The sequence below is a fragment of the Ictidomys tridecemlineatus genome, chromosome 15 (assembly GCF_052094955.1).
Source record: "Ictidomys tridecemlineatus isolate mIctTri1 chromosome 15, mIctTri1.hap1, whole genome shotgun sequence".
Lineage (NCBI taxonomy): Eukaryota > Metazoa > Chordata > Mammalia > Rodentia > Sciuridae > Ictidomys > Ictidomys tridecemlineatus.
In genome coordinates, this window is record NC_135491.1 from 52,930,910 (window position 1) to 52,947,920 (window position 17,011).

General features: G+C 47.9%; 1 protein-coding gene across 3 annotated transcripts in view; it reads left to right on the forward strand.

Moving 5' to 3' along the window:
* Positions 1-17,011, forward strand: part of Wwox (WW domain containing oxidoreductase) — an 861,609-nt gene that overhangs the window by 301,916 nt on the left and 542,682 nt on the right. The window contains exon 9 of one of the 3 annotated variants that reach the window (XM_078032706.1): positions 8,782-8,970. The exons of the other annotated variants lie outside the window; for them this stretch is intronic. Coding sequence (XP_077888832.1) covers positions 8,782-8,955 — 174 coding nt within the window. The 3' untranslated portion in view covers positions 8,956-8,970. Of the gene's footprint in view, positions 1-8,781; positions 8,971-17,011 lie in introns of those variants that run through there. 3 annotated transcript variants of the gene reach the window in all.

Genomic DNA, 17,011 nt, shown 5'->3' on the forward strand with positions numbered 1-17,011 from the left:
TATATTTCCAGAATGTTCCGTCTGTTTCTTTGTGATATCAGAGTCTCACTCTTAGGATGGAAATGACCATGCGCTGAGCACCTGAGCTGCAGATTGTGGAGATGGGAATGGGCCATGCTGTGCCACTGGAATGGACGAAGGGACTTTGGAAACCCTCACGCCGTGTCTCCTGGCACCTGGGGCCCCAGTTCTGGCTTGAACGCCCGTCCCGAGGCTGCTGAGAGCCGAGGGTGTACCATCAGTGTGGTAGCAGTGGGGGGGGCAGGGCTGGCAGTGGGGTGATTTTAATGTTTATATTCCACTGGGGGAAGCTCTAACAAAGACCCATCATTTCCCAGATAACCAATTCTTTTAAAAGAACATCTGTTGAAACTCGCAATTTACATTCTTCTTAAAATACGGAGCGACATAATTAACCCTCTGGGGAGACTAATATTAGTTTATTAGAGACAATTTCTAGTTCTGTTTATTTTTACACTAAACGATTTGTTCTGATTTGGGGGGGGGGGCTTTTTAAAAATTTTTTGGTTGTAGTATGGTGGCTTTTATTTGGGGTTGACTTTTCCTTGTCAAGGACACAGACAGCTGATAGCCAGGTGATGATAGAGGGTCTCAGCGAGCACCATCCAGGAACCCGTGGAAGCACAGGGAAAGCTCCCGACACTGGCTGGTGTTGGAGGAACCCAGCGTTGTACTGATTTCCAGGTCTAGTCTGCTGTAAGGTGGCCTGGAAAATGTTGATAGACAGGTGCTAGGTGAGTGTGCGTGTTTCTGTCGTCGCCTGTCTCCAGGCACTGCTTTGGGCTCCTTTGGCAAGGAGAAGTCCACTCTGGGGTCTCCTGTGCCCTGCGGCACTTCCTGTGTCTGTGCACACAGTTTTACCAGGAGGCCAGACACGCCGTCATTCCTGATGTTGGGCTGAGTTCAGACTTTCCGCTTGTTGCGGGACACAGGGGAAAGAAGTCAGGGCATTTTGATGTGGCGCAAAGGCCAAATGACTTGCAGGACCCTCTGGCTTTCTGGTGGCCCTTTGAACTGCACGGCACCCACTCATGTGTCCAGCCCTTGTGCCCTCAGCTCTCTGTCCTACAGCAGACGAGGCCAGCTCCAATGTCTACAGATTGCTCTTCGGTACAGGATGTCCCCTACCAGCACTCCCTGAAGCTAAGCAGCTGGGCACTCAGCCTGCAAAATGGCTCAGAGAGCCTCCCTCTGCTAGGGCCATTTACTCTGCTGCAGAGCCGGACTCATTAGTAGGAGCTCAGAAAATAAAACTAGCCATGAGCTCATGCGATAGAGTTGTCATAGGCAGCTCAGCTCGGCTCACAGCCCCCGCATGGCCCCAGATGACCACTGAGGCTCAGCCAGACTGTGTCCCCTGTGTCAGCTGTGACCTCTCCCAAGGTGCCCTCCTCCCTCGCTCAGCCTGTTGGCCAGCGGCCATCTTCCATCCTCCTAAACCCAGCTCCTGGCATTGTCCCTTCCATGAAACCTCCCCACCTAGTCAGTGACCTTCCTCCTCCCTCGCTCCGCCTGGACACCACGGTGCTTCTGGCCTCACGATTGTCCTGTCAGACTCTGAGCCCCCTGCTTCTCCATCTCTAACCTGGCCCGACACCTGTAGGTGCTCAGTGGACAGCTGCTGAGTTTAACTCTCTCCCGTGTCTCAGGCTGGTGTGTATTTAAGTTCCAAGGACGCCCGGCATCTTGTTTGCAGTGAAGTGGTTGAGGGTGCGTTGTGTGAGTGGGAGGGATGGTGACAGATCCCGTCAGACAGGGACTCGCTGTCTTGCACCTGGGTTTATTTGCCAGCCGGAAGATGAGAACTGAATTAAAAGATCTGGGAGAAAATTGGAGCAGATAAAGCTCTTTTGAATAACAGTCATTTGAGGTGTGGGGGACGTATGCTCCTGAGACCAGCGTCACCTGCACCTATCATAGTTCCTTTCCACCCCTCCTCCCTCGGTTTCCTTCCTCAAGATGCCGCTGCTCACCATCTTCACCTGGCTTTCTCCTTGGAACATGTTTCAAGGGCGGCAGGTGGTACTTGTAGTCTCCGTGTGTGAAGGGAGTCGGGAGGTGGAGGCGCTCGGTCGTCTTCTCTGTTTCTGAAACTCGGAATTCTCCCTTGAGGACTCCTGGATGGCTGCTCTCACATCACAATTAGTCAACACTGGAACACTGGGAATTCAGGTGGCAGGCAGCCCCTGGGGCGTGTCCACCCGGAGGAGCTGGTGGTCCTGCTGGGTGACGTGTCCAGCATGTGTGGTGAGCCTGAGGCTGACAGAGCTTGTCCAAGGCACAGTCACAAGGGAAACTGTCTCCTAAGGGGTATGCATGCATCTCCATTCTGAGGAGTTTTCCCTCTTCTGTTCAGTGACCAGTGGGCAGGTTGATCCATGCCATGGTCTACTGGAGGGACAATCAAGCCCATTTCTATGACTTCTAGCCTCACCTGCTCATCCTTGTGTAGAACCCAGCATTCAGTATGTTGGCGTCAAGCAAAGTTTACCCTCCAGTCCAGGTTGGATTGATTGCATAAGATGTACAGAGCGTTCTTCCACATCTAGGACCATGATAGTGATCAGGAGACAGTGGTCTCTGACTTAGAGACCACGCTTGGGGCCTGCCATGGAATACCAGATATATGTGAATTTTTCTGTATTAGAGGATTTTTATTGTGGTGCTCATATGTCCTGAATAATTTGCAATGACTTACAAAGTTATAATTCAGGTAGTGGTTGGTTCTGAGAGAACATGTATCAGCATATCAAAAGTGTTTTCTTCATCATTAGTAGACAGGTGACCAGGGCCTTTCCTGTTTATACACTGAGTGCCGTGCACGTGGGAGTACTGAGCACCCAGCAAGTGTCTGTTTCCATCCTGTGCTTGTGGCAGACATCACTAATCAACCGAATCATGCTCAGCACACTACTGCAAGAAGTCATTACTAATCGTCTGTGGTCATTGTAGGAGGTATTCTTTATTTACCATCCTGCCAAAGTAACATTTGATGAAAGTAGTGTGGCTCTTTCTGCAGAAGACCAATTGATCTCTAGTACAGCAGCCACAAGTTTGTGACTTATTCCCAGGGGTGTGCTGCTGCCGGAGCTCAGCCTTTCCCCCAGGAGAAGGCCGGAAAATTGTCCAGCCAGTTATGTGATGGGATGATGTGTGTCCCACTTCTGTTTTCTGCCCGGATCTGGCATTCGCTCTTCAACCATAAGTGGAGCTGCCTGTTGAGAGTCTATGCATTTGGCCCAGTGGCTCACATTGTGCTGATCCAAAAGCTTCCATGGAAAGAAAAGTCTAACAGCAAGACCCATCTCTGTGGCAGGCTTGCCAACGTGTTGAGGTATACACACAAGGTGCAGGAACATACCTGTCACAAGTTCTGGTTAATGCTATAAAACCTAGAATCACCATAACTAATGCTTGTATAGACACATCACACTTGTGTGTGTGTAAACACATTGTACACAGTACTCCTTCTGAGCCCTTTATATGAATCAGCCCTCACAGCAACCCTGTCTCCACTCTAGAAGGGAGGAAGCTGAGGTACATAGAGGATATGTAACTAGTCAAAGAGCAGCCGTCTGGAATGGTGGTTGGGCCCCAGCGTCCATGTTGTGACCCCCTGCATCATGTACATCACCCTGAACTTTCTCCTGATGGATAGACTAATGGAGCCCTCCTTGGTAGGCAGGGAAGAGACCCCAAACTTTTGTAGTGATGCGAAGGGACCAAAGTTGGGAGCTAGAGGCTTACAGGAGGTTTAAACCTCAAGGTCTCAGAGCAGCATCCTTCCTTGTGCATTTCAGATGGGTCAGTAAATTACCATCTCACAAACCCAAAGCACTAAACCAACAAAAGGAAATTAAGGCAGCAACAAAAAAACTCATGTTCCTCTTGAACATTTTTGGTCTGGCAGCACTTTTGAACGTGGAGTCCTGGTGTCTCCTGCTGGAGCCACGTGTGGGGCCTTTGATTGGAAGTGCCCGTCTCCTGGGTGTGCCTGGTCCTGGCTTAATGGACTGTACATCAGTCGCTTTTTGCTTTTTGAGGAAAAGAACTGTAAGGCTTGGCCATGGGTCCTTGAGTCAGCACATCGAGCTTTTTGTCAATTAGCTCCTCCCCCATCTTTATGGTCTGCCCTTTCCTGTAATTACAGTCAAGATCCTATAGCCGGAGGAAGGCCTGTCAATTGAGTCGGAGGCTGATGTCCATCCTCGGTGACAGCCCACTCTGAAGGTTTTAGGCCTGTCCTTAGAGAGGCCTGTTATTTCCTCCTTAGGTACTTTGCTGCGACCCAGTCCACCACCATCAGATGAATGGAGGGGTCTTATTCCGTGGCTGAACCCAGGGGGTCAGGCCCCTCGGACATGATGTACTGCCGAGTGGAGATGCTTCATTGATTTGTGTTTTTTAAATTAAAAATCATTATTTAATATGCATCTGTGTGCTTATAGGAAAATATCTGGAAAAATGTGGAGCAGATTGTTGATTGGGTTTTACCCCCGGGAAATGGGTTCCAGTAGGAAGTCAGAGAAAAATAGTCAGCTTTTACTTTGGGCCAATCTGTACTATTTTTTTTTTCTTTCAATAAGCATGGAATTTGTTTTACAATTTCAATTTTTGTATGTAGGTAAAGAATTAAAACCAGTAAGCTTATTTCTCATGATCAAATCCTCCCTGAGAGAGGAAAGGCGTAGGCAGATGGTGGCAGAATCTTGCAAACACCTGAAGGGTGTCCGATCAGTGATGAGCATGTTGGTTACCTCTAACCAAGCAGCTCCCGGCTGCTGTGTGGACCCTTGGTAGGCTGGACTCTTTCTCTAGTGACACCCGAGCACAACTGCAGGCCGCCAGGAGGGAGCAGGTCCAAAGGCAGAGGGTCCCAGGTCAAGTTAATAGGCTGTGCTTGTGAAGCCAAGTTACTTAGAGCTGCCAGTTTGTTGGAGGGTCACACCAAGGACATGATTACTGGAGTAGAAGTGGCACTATGAGAACTGGTTTGTGGATATGAATAGTGCATTTATGTCATCCCCTAACACCTAGTGTGATCCTATGCTGACTAAACCCTTGTTTGATTGGATCTTATACATGGAGGCAAGCACTCTACCATCTGAGCTACGTCCCCAGCTCTTGATTGTATCTTATGATTTAATGTTCCACAGTGCAGACCTTCAGCACTACCTTATGGGCACAGTGTGGGTCTGAACCTATCACCCTTAGCTGTTTTTCACAGTGAGCGGCTGTGCTATTGTATCATCCCACCCAAATACACACACACAGGTGTGTATATATTCCTCCACCCAAATATACATATGCATGTTTGTCTATCTATGTTTATGTGGGTATATACATATGCATATAGATGCACATCTATATGTGGTGTGTGTGTGTATATATTATGTAATGGAGGTATAAGAACTCACCAAAAACAAACCAGCCAAATCATGTTTAAAGGAATTTGATATTTTAAAGCCTCCCAGTTGTCTACCAAGAATGGAAACAACACAAGCCAGGACTCCGTTCGCCTTCCCGTCTGTATTGTGGTTACTCGTATGGCTTTGTACATTTCGTGCTGTAACTGCGGGGTCTGTCCTAGTGCTTTCGGGTCCTGGAGTGAGGGTGAGGAGGCATGTCCCTCTCCCACAGGGGGCGAGCTTTCAGGAGGAGCCTGCTCAAGGTTATGATAAAATGAACCCTTCCCACTGGGAATTCTGCTGACAGGGGACTGGGTACTATGGAGTCCGAGAAAGGGCTGCACACTTTAAAGGGAAACTAGCGACATGCAAAGGTTAGCATGTCCTGCTCCACAGATTCAGAAGGGACATTATTTTTCATCGATTTGGTGAAGGAGTGGCGGGATTGTTTGTGCCGAGCCCTGTTCTCTTTGGCTTGAATGTAAGTGCAGTTCCGTGGTCGTGTCTCCTGTGTTGGCACTGAGCGAAAAGCACAATGATGATTAAGATGGAGTATTATGAAGTCTAAAGGAATAATTCTGAGGACTTTTAGTCTATTAACTACACGAGGCTTCTTAATAGTTTGGCTTAAGGCAAAAATGATTTTATTCTAGCTTCATCCTTGTTGAGTCAATAATTAACAGAGTTTGATTCAAATTGGATTTTCCTAAGAATAAAAGCCACCCAAGTCCCTCTCTTTTCACGTGAAAAATGGTGGCAATGTTGTGTCTTAACCATGGAAAGTGTCCAGGGTGAGGCTGGAGGCTGCCCCCCCCCAGTCTTGCTGGGTGGGGTTGGCCCACAGAAGGAGGCTGAAAGTCCACCTGCCCCTTCATATTAGTGTTTTACTTCTATTTTTTTTTCTGGTTTTTATTTTACCTTTCTACTTTGACCTTAGCTAACCTTTCTAAATGGTCCAGTGGGACTCCTAGGCATTTCCTGTCCTGACAGGAACTAAAGGGTCCCGCAGCCTCTGCCTTGCTGGGTCCGTGGGGCTGGGTGCTTCTTTGCAGCTTGTACCTTCAGGAGGCATCTTACACTTGACTTCCTTATTTCCTGGGCTTAGGCTCCTCCAGTGTCAGGACTGTGACTCCGTTTTTTATAGGTAGCTCCAGAGGCCAGTGCAGGACTTTATACCAGTCTATCCGAAATGCTGCATCATGAAGTGAGTGTTTGGAAAGGAGGTCGAGGCCCTGCCGATCCCCTTGTCTCTGGATGCGGAGCCCTTGGCTGCCCTGGGACCTCCCCTTCATCCCGAGTCTGTGTGCTATGTTTAGACATTCCTGGCGCTGGCCCACGAGGGTTCAGTAGTACCAAATGTCCCTTTCCATTTCGAAGCCTCGCTGCTTTGAGTCTTTTAAGAAAGAGATAAAAGGAGTTGGGAGGATGTAGGTGGGAATTTGGATTCTGTACACGGGAAAAGAGAAACAATGCCCGACTGTGAGGCAGAGAAGCAGGCGGGGACCTTGACAGGCTCGGCCAGGGGTTTGGGGCTCCAAGGCCTCCTGTGAGCGCACGTAGAACCAAGCGTGGTGTCTCCAGGTGGCCTGTTGCCAGCCAGATACGCCAGCACCATGGCCAGTTGGGCTCTCTGTGTGCCTGGCTGTGAGTGGGCAAAGGTGGGGCTTTGCAAGGACACCCAGGTGTGATGGCGCAGCCAGTGCTGAGGGCAGGGAATCTCTACCCCAGTTGCCAAGGTGAAGTTGAGTCCTTCCCGCTGCCATTCAGTTCTACTAGGCACAAAGCTAGCCAACAGTTTGCATTCCTTGCTCCCTCCCTTCTTCTAGTCCTTCCTCCTCTTTGCTTCTTTCATCTTTTTTTTTTTTTTAACTTAGCTGCATGCTGCTGCATTGAGTCCACTGGGACGGCATTTCTCTCCATCGGAAGAGCAGTGGTGGGACGTGCCAGGCACGGGCTGCAGGAACACCTGGCTGGGACCCTGGCACTGTCTTCCCGTGACTGGGCGCCCATAGATGACTCATGACAGTTGACAAAACCGGGGGCTCAGCTTGGGGGTTGTCTTGATTATTCCAAACGCTCTTCCAGTTGGAGTAGCTTTTTGGGACAGGGTATGTTTGTGCTGGAAGCCCCAGGAATATCGCCGAACCCAAAAGCTTTTTTCTATGATGAATTATTCAAGCAGTGTTTTCCAAAATTGTCATTGATCAGTACAGACCCAGAGAGCGTGTTCAACAGTGCCTGTGCCGGGCCTGTGAGGAGTCAATATTTTCTGGCTCAAAGAAGTCCCCAAGAAAGGATTCAAAGCCAGTGGGACTCCTCTGAGCGGCAAAGTAACGCAGATGGCACACTTAGGTTTGCTTGAGTGGAAACCCAGGGGGTTAGCTTCGCCTTGGGGGAGGGCATTGTCCTCAGGTACTCAACAGTGAAGAATGTGGGGTGGGACGGGGGTCACCTGAATGGTATGGATGGAAGTTCCCAATTAATGCCTGTGAAAGTTCTGAATTTTGAACACAGACGCCTTCCCTGCAACATGTGTGTGCACACAGTCTTTCCTGTCAGTGCTGAAGTGGTTCTTGGACACGTGCCCTCCTGCTGTAAAGAGGCAGACATGTTAGTTCCAATACGTCTGTGTAGACATTTTGGCATTATTTGTGAGGAGCGTCAGATGGAGGGCTCATTGTGACCACCTCCCGCTGCCGCAGTGGCGCACACACCAGAGCAGGTCCCTGCCCACAGGAGAACTTGAAGGAGCAGGCGGCAGGGCCTTCCTGCAGGGGTAGAGCTGGCTGCCACGTCCCCCATCTTCCTCCTGCTGTACCCTGCTGCTTGGCTGGCTCTCCCAGCAGTGGGCCTCAGCTCTCAGCTCTGGCTGGGCAGGAGCCTCCCAGGGACTTCTTGAAAGTGGTGCTCCAGGCTCATTGAACCAGCGCTCTGGGGGCGCGGGGCAATGGTGTTTCTAGGGAGGCAGGGTAAGGTCTGAAAATCCCCTTAATCCAAAGCACCCTCATCAGATTGTAGGTCTGCCGGGAGAGAAACTTCCTCTGAACATTCAGGTGGGGAGATTCTGGGAGTGTAGCCCTGGGCCAGATTCCCTTTGCAAAATCAAGATAGGGGTCCTGCTTGACCCAGGGCTGTCCTCTGCGTCTCTGGAGGCTGACACGGTGTCCCCTTCTTCCTATTTTCATCTTCCTTCTACCAGGGACCTTTTACATCCGCTAGAGCTCTGCAGGCCCTCGCTGACCCCAGCCCTCCAATATTCCTTCTCTGTAACGTTTATTGATATGTAATGCACCTACCATATAATTCATCCATTTAAAGTGTACAGTTCAGTGGGTTTTTGGTGTCTCCACAGAGCTGTGCATCTATCACCATGGTCAATTTTGGAACATCTTCATTGCCCCAAGAAGATACCCTGCAGACTACAGCCAGCACCCAAAATGCCCCGCCCCAGCCCACAGCAACCACCACTCTGCTTCCTGTGTGGATTCGCTTTCTGGACATTCCATATAAATACATCCACTCGTGATCTTGTGCATTTGGTTTCTTTCTCTTGGCTTTGTGTTTTCCATGTTCGTCCCCCTTACAGCATGTATCAGTTGTTCGTTTCTTTTTTTTTTTTTTAGTTGTTGATAGACCTTTATTTTATTTATATGCAGTGCTGAGAATTGAACCCAGTGCCTCACACATGCCAGGCACAACCCTAGCCTATCGTTTCTTTCTTTCTTTTCTTTTTTTTTTGGAACTGAAGATTGAACCCAGAGGTGCTTACCCACTGAGCCACGTCCCCAGCCCTTTTTTATTTTTTTGAGACAGGGTCTCCCTGAGTTGCCTAGGGCCTCACTAAGTTGTTGAGGCCGGTCTTGAACTTGCAATCCTCCTGCTTCATCCTCCCAAGGCACTGGGATTATAGGCCTGTGTCACCACACCCGCTGTTGATCTTTTTTTAAATTTTTTTTTTTTTTTAGTTGTAAATAGACCTTTAGTTGTATAAGTGGTATTGAGGATCAAACCCAGTGCCTCAAGCATGCTGGGCAAGTACTCTACCACTGAGCTATAACTCCAGCCCCTGTTGATTTCTTTTTATGACTAAATAATATTCCATTGTATGACTACACCTTATTTTTTTTTAAAAAGTCCATTCATGAGTTCATGGACATTTGGATTGTTCTACTCTTTGCCTATCATGAATAATGCTGTTATGGACATCTGTGTATGTGTTTTAGCATCAACTTGTACTTTCACCCCATATCCTTTAATGGCATGCCTTAGCAGCATTGTCTATATCATGTCAAATGTCTTAAAATGTCTGGCATCAGAAAAGAATTGTTATTAGCAAATCTGGCAGCTCTGGAGCAGGGTACCAGGGTCCTTAGGTGACATTTGTACTCTGCAACTGCTGTATGACCTTGACTATTACTGGCTCAGCTTCTTGGAGATGAAGAGGGAATTCAGTGTCCTGTGCTGGACCTCCCCTCCCCTGGAGATAGCAAAAGGTAAAATGAGGTGCTTTCTGAGAAGGGAAGGTGCCGAACTCCCTGATTACTACAAGGCGTCAGTATTGTTTGTATGATTAATGAGCCAGCGTTTCAGACATTCCCATTTAATGTATTTGAGCCTTCTAACAACATTGCCTTTCATGTGTTGCTGCCTGTTTTTGAGATTTATGAGGCCTAACTTGCAAGCGATGTGTGTCTGGATTAAGGGAACCTGAGACACTCTATTTATGTCTGACCCGAGGAAATTCCCTTTAAGCTGCTTATCAGAGGTGCATGCTGAGAGCATGATGGCAAGATGGAGCTGGCGGTCCCCTGGTAAAACCTGGAAACTGCTGTCACTCCATTTTAACTGAACTGAAAATGAGCTCACAGACCCATAGGTCCACCTCTAAGCATCTGTCGACTGTTCCACTTTTGTAAATTTAGTTTAAAAAAATATATATATATATGCCACAGTTCTGATTTTCCCCCATGCACCAAATCATCAGTGTCGAATTCAAGTATAATCCCTTACTGTAAAAATTAAAGTTCGATCAAGGTGATTTTTAGAAACTAAATGCTCCTTTGATTTCAGAAACTGGAACACAGCTTCTTATTTCCCGTGTATTAAAATCAGTGTGCCACACTCTTTACATTTGCATTTTTAAAACTAAAAGAAAATCTCCATGCCATAAATTTTAGGTTTCTCTAAAACATAGAAGTGCAGAAGCACGTGTGTGTGCATTATTTTGCCACCAGGGGGCATTGTGGTTTGACTGTCCACTTGAACAGCCTGCATTCTATCAGTTTACCCAGAAAATAGGAGGCCTGGGAGTATTTCTGATTCCTTCCAAGAAGGAATCATATCTGGAAGAGAACAGATGTCGATTCCCTTTCCTCACTGGCGAATAGTAGTGTTGTCAAATTTGCTAAACTTAACCAGTCGAAGATTAACATGCAATATATAATATGCATGTGCCTAACTGTACAATAAATAGTAAATCACATTTTTATGCTTTCTCTGAACTTGGAAGCTGCAAGTTATTTTTTTTTTATTCCCTGGGTGTGATGAAATAAATAACCTTCAAATACATTTTAAAGATGTCAGTCAGGCAGGAAAAAAGTGCTTGGCAACTGTGTTTGATAGATTTCTTTTATGATTAATTCTCCTATTAAGTTTTAATGACTTTAAAGATATAAAGCTAGAAACCACAAAACTAGGCATGGTTAATAAATAACCGAAATACCAAGTATATAGAAATGCATCTGTGGAAAAATGAAGTCATGTATTCTTGGGGACTTGGCAAGTCTCCAGAGTAAAGAATCCCACAAGGGGGGAAATGATTAAAAACAGTGAACTAAAGAAGATTTAAAAAAAAAAAAAAAAAAAAGAGTAAATCCTGTGAGAAAGGTGCTCTGTACAACTCACATATGTAGATTAATTTGCCTTATGAACCCGTGTTTATCAGCAAGACTGATCTCTTGGAAGGCATTTGTCCATTTCAGGCTTTAAGGAATCCTCATAGAATTTTCTAATATTTATCACTCACTTCTCACAGTTTCCTTCCTGGGCTCATAAGGAATGGAAATTCCGTTGCTGCTTTACTATTTTAAAGATGCTCCAAGGACTGGTACGTTCCCAGTCGTGGGAATCATAAGGACTGTGTTTTAGTAATACCATCTTTTCTTTTCTCCTTGAACACCCAGAATTCAAGAAATATGACCAGGTTTGTCCTGAAAACATCTCTGCAAATCAGTGAGGATGGAAGGATTAATTCTAGTTTCCAAACAGCAAAAGTGAGGCTTGTCATGGGGCTTGGAGCCTTGCCCCCGACACATGAAACCTCCCGTCCGTGGGCTGAGTTCTGAGCTAGGTACGCAGTCATGCTGGGCCCTCCACGGTGGGCGAGGCTGCGGTGTTTACTTTCTACAACATCTCAACTTGAGTCCTTAAGCCTAGTGGTTTAGAAACCAAACACACATTTAATTAATATGAATAATGACTGGGAAGAGTTACAGGGCCCCCAGAAGAAGAATGTATAAATGAATATATTTTTATATATACTTTTTGTGCCAGAAAGGAGATAAATGGTGCCTTTAACATGATTCTTTCTCCTCCACTAAGGGCTGTTCTTGTTCCTGAATTTATCTGAGCTCCCAAAGCAGAATAGGTCTGGAACATTCACACCAGGTACACCCCTCCCCCCACCAAAACTTAAAATCTAAAGAACTTTTAAATATATACAACTTATGTTTGAAAGCTGTGGCCCATTCCAAATGATTTCCAATTCTTGGCTACTAAATTGCCTGGAGTGAGTAAAACAAAGAATATTGTTCCCTTCTCTTTATATTATCTCATACCCAGTCACCGCACACTTGCCAAGGGTTGGAGGCTGCTTCAAGCTGGACAACACCTTATCTAAGTAGCCTAGTTTCTAGAAGGAAGTCAGAGTCTACGGGGCCTACCCAGTGGCACTCGGATTACCCCTGAGCCGGGAGAGGCTAGAGCCAATAGAGACAATCTGTTCTCCCTTGAAAACTATCTACTTTTATAAAGACTGGAATGTAGATGTGACCTGGGCAGCCAGAGAGCCTGTTCCAGAGCTTTGTTGGACAACAGAGCTCAGTGACTTGCCTCTTGGGGCCAAGCAACCTCACCAAGAACTAAGGCTTCTTACTTGCTCTGACCTGGGGACATTGCCCGGAAGCGTGGTCAGCAACACCCTGGTTCCTTGTGCTGGTTCTTTGCAGCACGTGGGGGACGCAGGCTGCAGGCTGGAAGGAACCCTGAGCATTTGGCCAGGAAAAGGCAACCAGTTCCAGCTGGCCCACACTCTGCGCTTTAAAAACTGCCCAGATGAACTGATTTTGTAGAGAGTGGGTGGGGAGGCCTCCAGGGCTGTGGAGGAAGATTCAGCCTCTCTCTTCTTAATCATGAGCAATGTGATTTGGAGAGAGGAGGAGGGGCCGGCTCTGCAAAGCACATTTCCTTGGCTGAGCTCCAGAGAGAGATGATCTGGCAGGAAGGCAGCCATCCCCGGTCAGCCCCTGCCAGACCCCTGCACCACTGGGTCTTCTGCTGAGTTGGGTTGGTCTGTGCCCTAGAGACACTGGCTTGGCTGGCAGGAGCTGCCTGGTGGGGGGCAAGGACCACAGGCTTCAAGTTTGGGGATAGTGGCTTCTGTGGACGTGGAAAGACTGCATCAGAAATGAGAGGCGACTTTCCAAACATAACTTGGCCTCCCTGTCCTCCCTGTGGACACAGGCCGAGTTCTGTTGGCCCCGTGCCCAAGCGTGTTCCTGGCACACATTGAGATTCTATATCGCCTTTGCCTCAAATGAATCCGCTCAGTGACTTCGCCGCTCCATAAAATGAAGAGGAGTGTTTGGTTGCTCGTGGCGTTTTGTTTCAACCCAAGAAAGAAGAAAACCTGGTGGCGTCTGAGCATTCTATCTCGGTTTCCTCCACCCCCAGAACTTAGAGGAAGATGTCTCCAAAAAAACATGTGCATGCGCCCACGTGCTTGCTGACCGGTGAGGGACCACAGGCCCGTTTCCCACGCTGCTCCCTGCTGGCCCGGGAGGTGGCATGCGCCAGCAGGTTGAGGGTCACAGGGTGGGTGCTCCTTAGAGCTTCTGTGGTGATGAGTGACGACACACTCAGGGCCCGTTGGTGCCAGCCCTGAGTTCTCCTCGGCCTAAGGCCCCTTCTAATCTGCCTCTGTCGTGAACACAGAGAAGCGAGATCCTTCTAGCCAGGGAAACATTATCTCGAATGAAGTAGTAGACATTGATGGTGTCCTCACTTTCATTCAGCCAACAGAGAGCAAGCGTGGAGGAGAACTGGGAGCGCATGCAGGATAGAGAACGTGGCTGATTTCTCTGGTGCATGCTGGTGATTTTTAAGAAGACAAGATTAACCATAATATATGAATATAAAATGTTTTTTTCAAGTCAAGCATTGCATATTGGGTTTCACAATATAAATTTGTGCCTAGGAAGCATGGATGTTTATTTTGAGCAACTGCCCCTTGAGGAGAAAAAGAAAAAGAATATAAAAAAAGAAAGCGCACTGTGTTACTGACAAGGGTTAGGATATTCTAGTTTATATCTCAGGTATTTTACAGCTCTGGCATTTCCAGGGAATACTTTGGAATAATTTTAGCATGATCAGTGCATAGAAAGCTGTGTCCTTTTATGTTTTCAAAACATGTGCAGAGGTGTCCCCCAGAAGTCTCACTGGGTGTCTTGTCCCGGAGGAACCAATCTTCTAGCATCAGTGTCACATGTGTGCTCCTGTGCCTGGCATCCTTGGAAAGACCTCTTGGCCCAGTCTGTAGCCCAGTCCGCCTAGCACCCCTGGGTAGAGGCACTTAGCTGTTGAATTGGGATGTGCTGGCAGAGGAAACCGTGTCCTGTGTGGACATGCACCCCTGATGATCCACGCTGCCTCAAGAGAGCAGCACTTGTTGACCTGCCTCCATTAATGAGGCCTGGAAGAGCCTCTGAATTTGCACTCATTTAGCCAAAATAAAACCCAGTGCTGCCCCCTAATTGTCAGATGCCATTAATTGCTCTGCAGAACAGAGTGGGCCCACCTGGCCTAGAAGTCAGGGTATCTTTGTTTTACTAAAATTTGTACCCAACACCTAGGTTTTATTTATCAAGTCTTTTTTTTTTTTCCCCTCAAAAAGGACAGCAGCTGATTCAGAGTGCCGTCATGTTGTTGGTCTCTTATAAGGACTGGAGAGCTGACCATGCCCTGCACTTCGAGGGACCCCAAGAAAATCTGGTGATGAGGGACAAAGACAGAAAGTGGGGCTGGAATGCTACAGCCCGTGCTGAGGCCATGGCCAGCCACTCTCTGGGGCCGAGGCCTGTGGCTCTGGTGAGGGGGCATGGTCTGTTCTCTTGGTCAAACCTGCCAACTTTTTTTCAGAAGCACAGATATTTAATTGTCCTCTGTTACCTCTGGAGCATAGATGGAGGAGCTGTTTGGAAGTATCTCCCTCTCAAGGGAAACAGCAGGGCGAGAAGCTGTGTTTGAAAGTACCTGGCAGGGCAGGGCGGCCAGCAAGGTCTCCTATTGCCAGAGCTGTGTGTGTGCCTGCACCTGTGAGCTCTGGCAGGTGGGCACCATGCCTGGTGTGCAGTATAGCCCTCCCCTCAGTATCCTGGGACTCGGCAGTAGCAAAGGTGTCCAGTTTTGGCACACTCAGCCATCCTAGTGCTCTAGAGCTGATTGAGGTCTACCCCATGTAGGCAGTGGACGTACTCCGGAGCCGTGCACAGCTGCACACAGCTCTCGGGAACCACCTCAGTATCTTGAAAGCAGCCATGGCAGGAATATTTGCACCACAGAAACAGCAAAGACTACAACTTGGAGCATGCTTGAGTGTTGGGTTTATGTTGTCTTGACATAGAAAACGATGGCAGTGTTGGTCATGCTGATGGACATGAAGGTAACACGCACAGGCTTATTGCATGATGTGTGGTATAAAAACGAGTTAAAAATGGGTTATCTAGTTTGTCAACAAAGTTGCTTATGCCCCTGAAAAACGAATGAAGCCCCAAAATGTGTGTGTGTGTGCATTGTTTTGCTCTCACCTTGTTTGCTGGGCTTAGAAGGATTGAGCACCTCTAGGACTGCCCATGCTCATGGGCCTGGCGGGCACCCAGCCATGGATACAAAGTCATGTGCAGATCCATGGAAGCATCAGTGGGAGTGTTGGCAGAAGACGGTGTGTTTTCATTTGTGTTATGCCACACACCTCTGAATCAGTGAACTGTGTAATAGGCACACATATGTACACGCACATGCTTTTGCTTCTGTAGAGCCGGTGGTTAAGCATTTGCCAGAACACTGGACTCACTTCCCTCCGTTGCTCCTTTGGGAGGATGTCTGAGGACTCTTGGCCTGTGAAACGTGCCTGCCCCAGTGCCTGGCACAAAGTTGCTGAGCCACTGAGATGGTGGTTGTTGGTTGTGGTGCCATTCCCATCTGGCATTACCACTGACGCCAACAGGACAGCACCTGCCCGTGCAGTGTGTCTAGTAGCAAAGCCGCCTGGCCTACTAGGCCGCTCAGCACTCCTCCATAAAACGGCACGTCTGTGATCCCAGATGTTGCTTTCAGACAGCAGAAATCCTGTATGACTAGCAAATTTCAGGTCTTCTCCTTTATCTCTCTCTCTTTTTTTTTTTTTTTTTGGTGGGGAGGGGCATATCATTGATTGAACCCAGGTGTGCTTAACCATTGAGCCACATCCCCAGCCCTCTTTATATTTTATTTTGAGATGGGGTCTTGCCAAGTTGCTGAGGGCCTGGCTAAATTGCTGAGGTTGGCTTGAAGCTTGCAATCCTCTTGCTGCAGCCTCTTGAGCTGCTGGGATTCCAGGCATGTACCACAGCACCGGGTTCCCCTCTCTCTTGATACCTACAGCCCTTCCAAAAGCCTGTACAAAAAAAAAAAAATAAAAAAATAAAAAGCAGAGGAAGACTGTCATTGATGCCAAGACCACTCAATACCTCTCCCTCCCCCCATACACTGTCCCCAAGTACAGCCAGTGACGCCGCCGCTATCCTGGTACAACAAGGCTCTTAGCAGTTTCACACTGATGCCTTGTGTCCCAACATCCTGGCCTCTGAATGAGGACTTGAAGCCTTTTGAGAGCTCTGAGATGGTACACACCAGATGGAAGCAACCACGCGCCAAGAGGGAACAAGATGACACTGTGCTACAGAGAGGACCCTAGGACCTTTGCAGATCTCCCAGACATCGCAGATGCATCTAACTCAGAGGTCGTTTGTACTCCTGAGACCCGTGGGCTCTGTCTCCCAAGCCTGTTGCCTAAGAACCGCCCAGACCCTCTGAACAAGATGGTTCCCGGTGATTACACTGGCCTCGTGCGTTTCTTGTTATTCTAGGTGAGTACTGCATTCAGACAGAGGTTGCCAATAAAGTTTATTGTAGGAGCTGAGTGTCAATATCTGTAGTACCCCCCGCCTAGGGTGCTTGTAATTAAAATGCCACAGAGGGTCTGGGAGCGCCATGAAAATTTGATGGCAAATTGATTTCAGGTTCATCTTGAAATTTGTCCTCAGCTG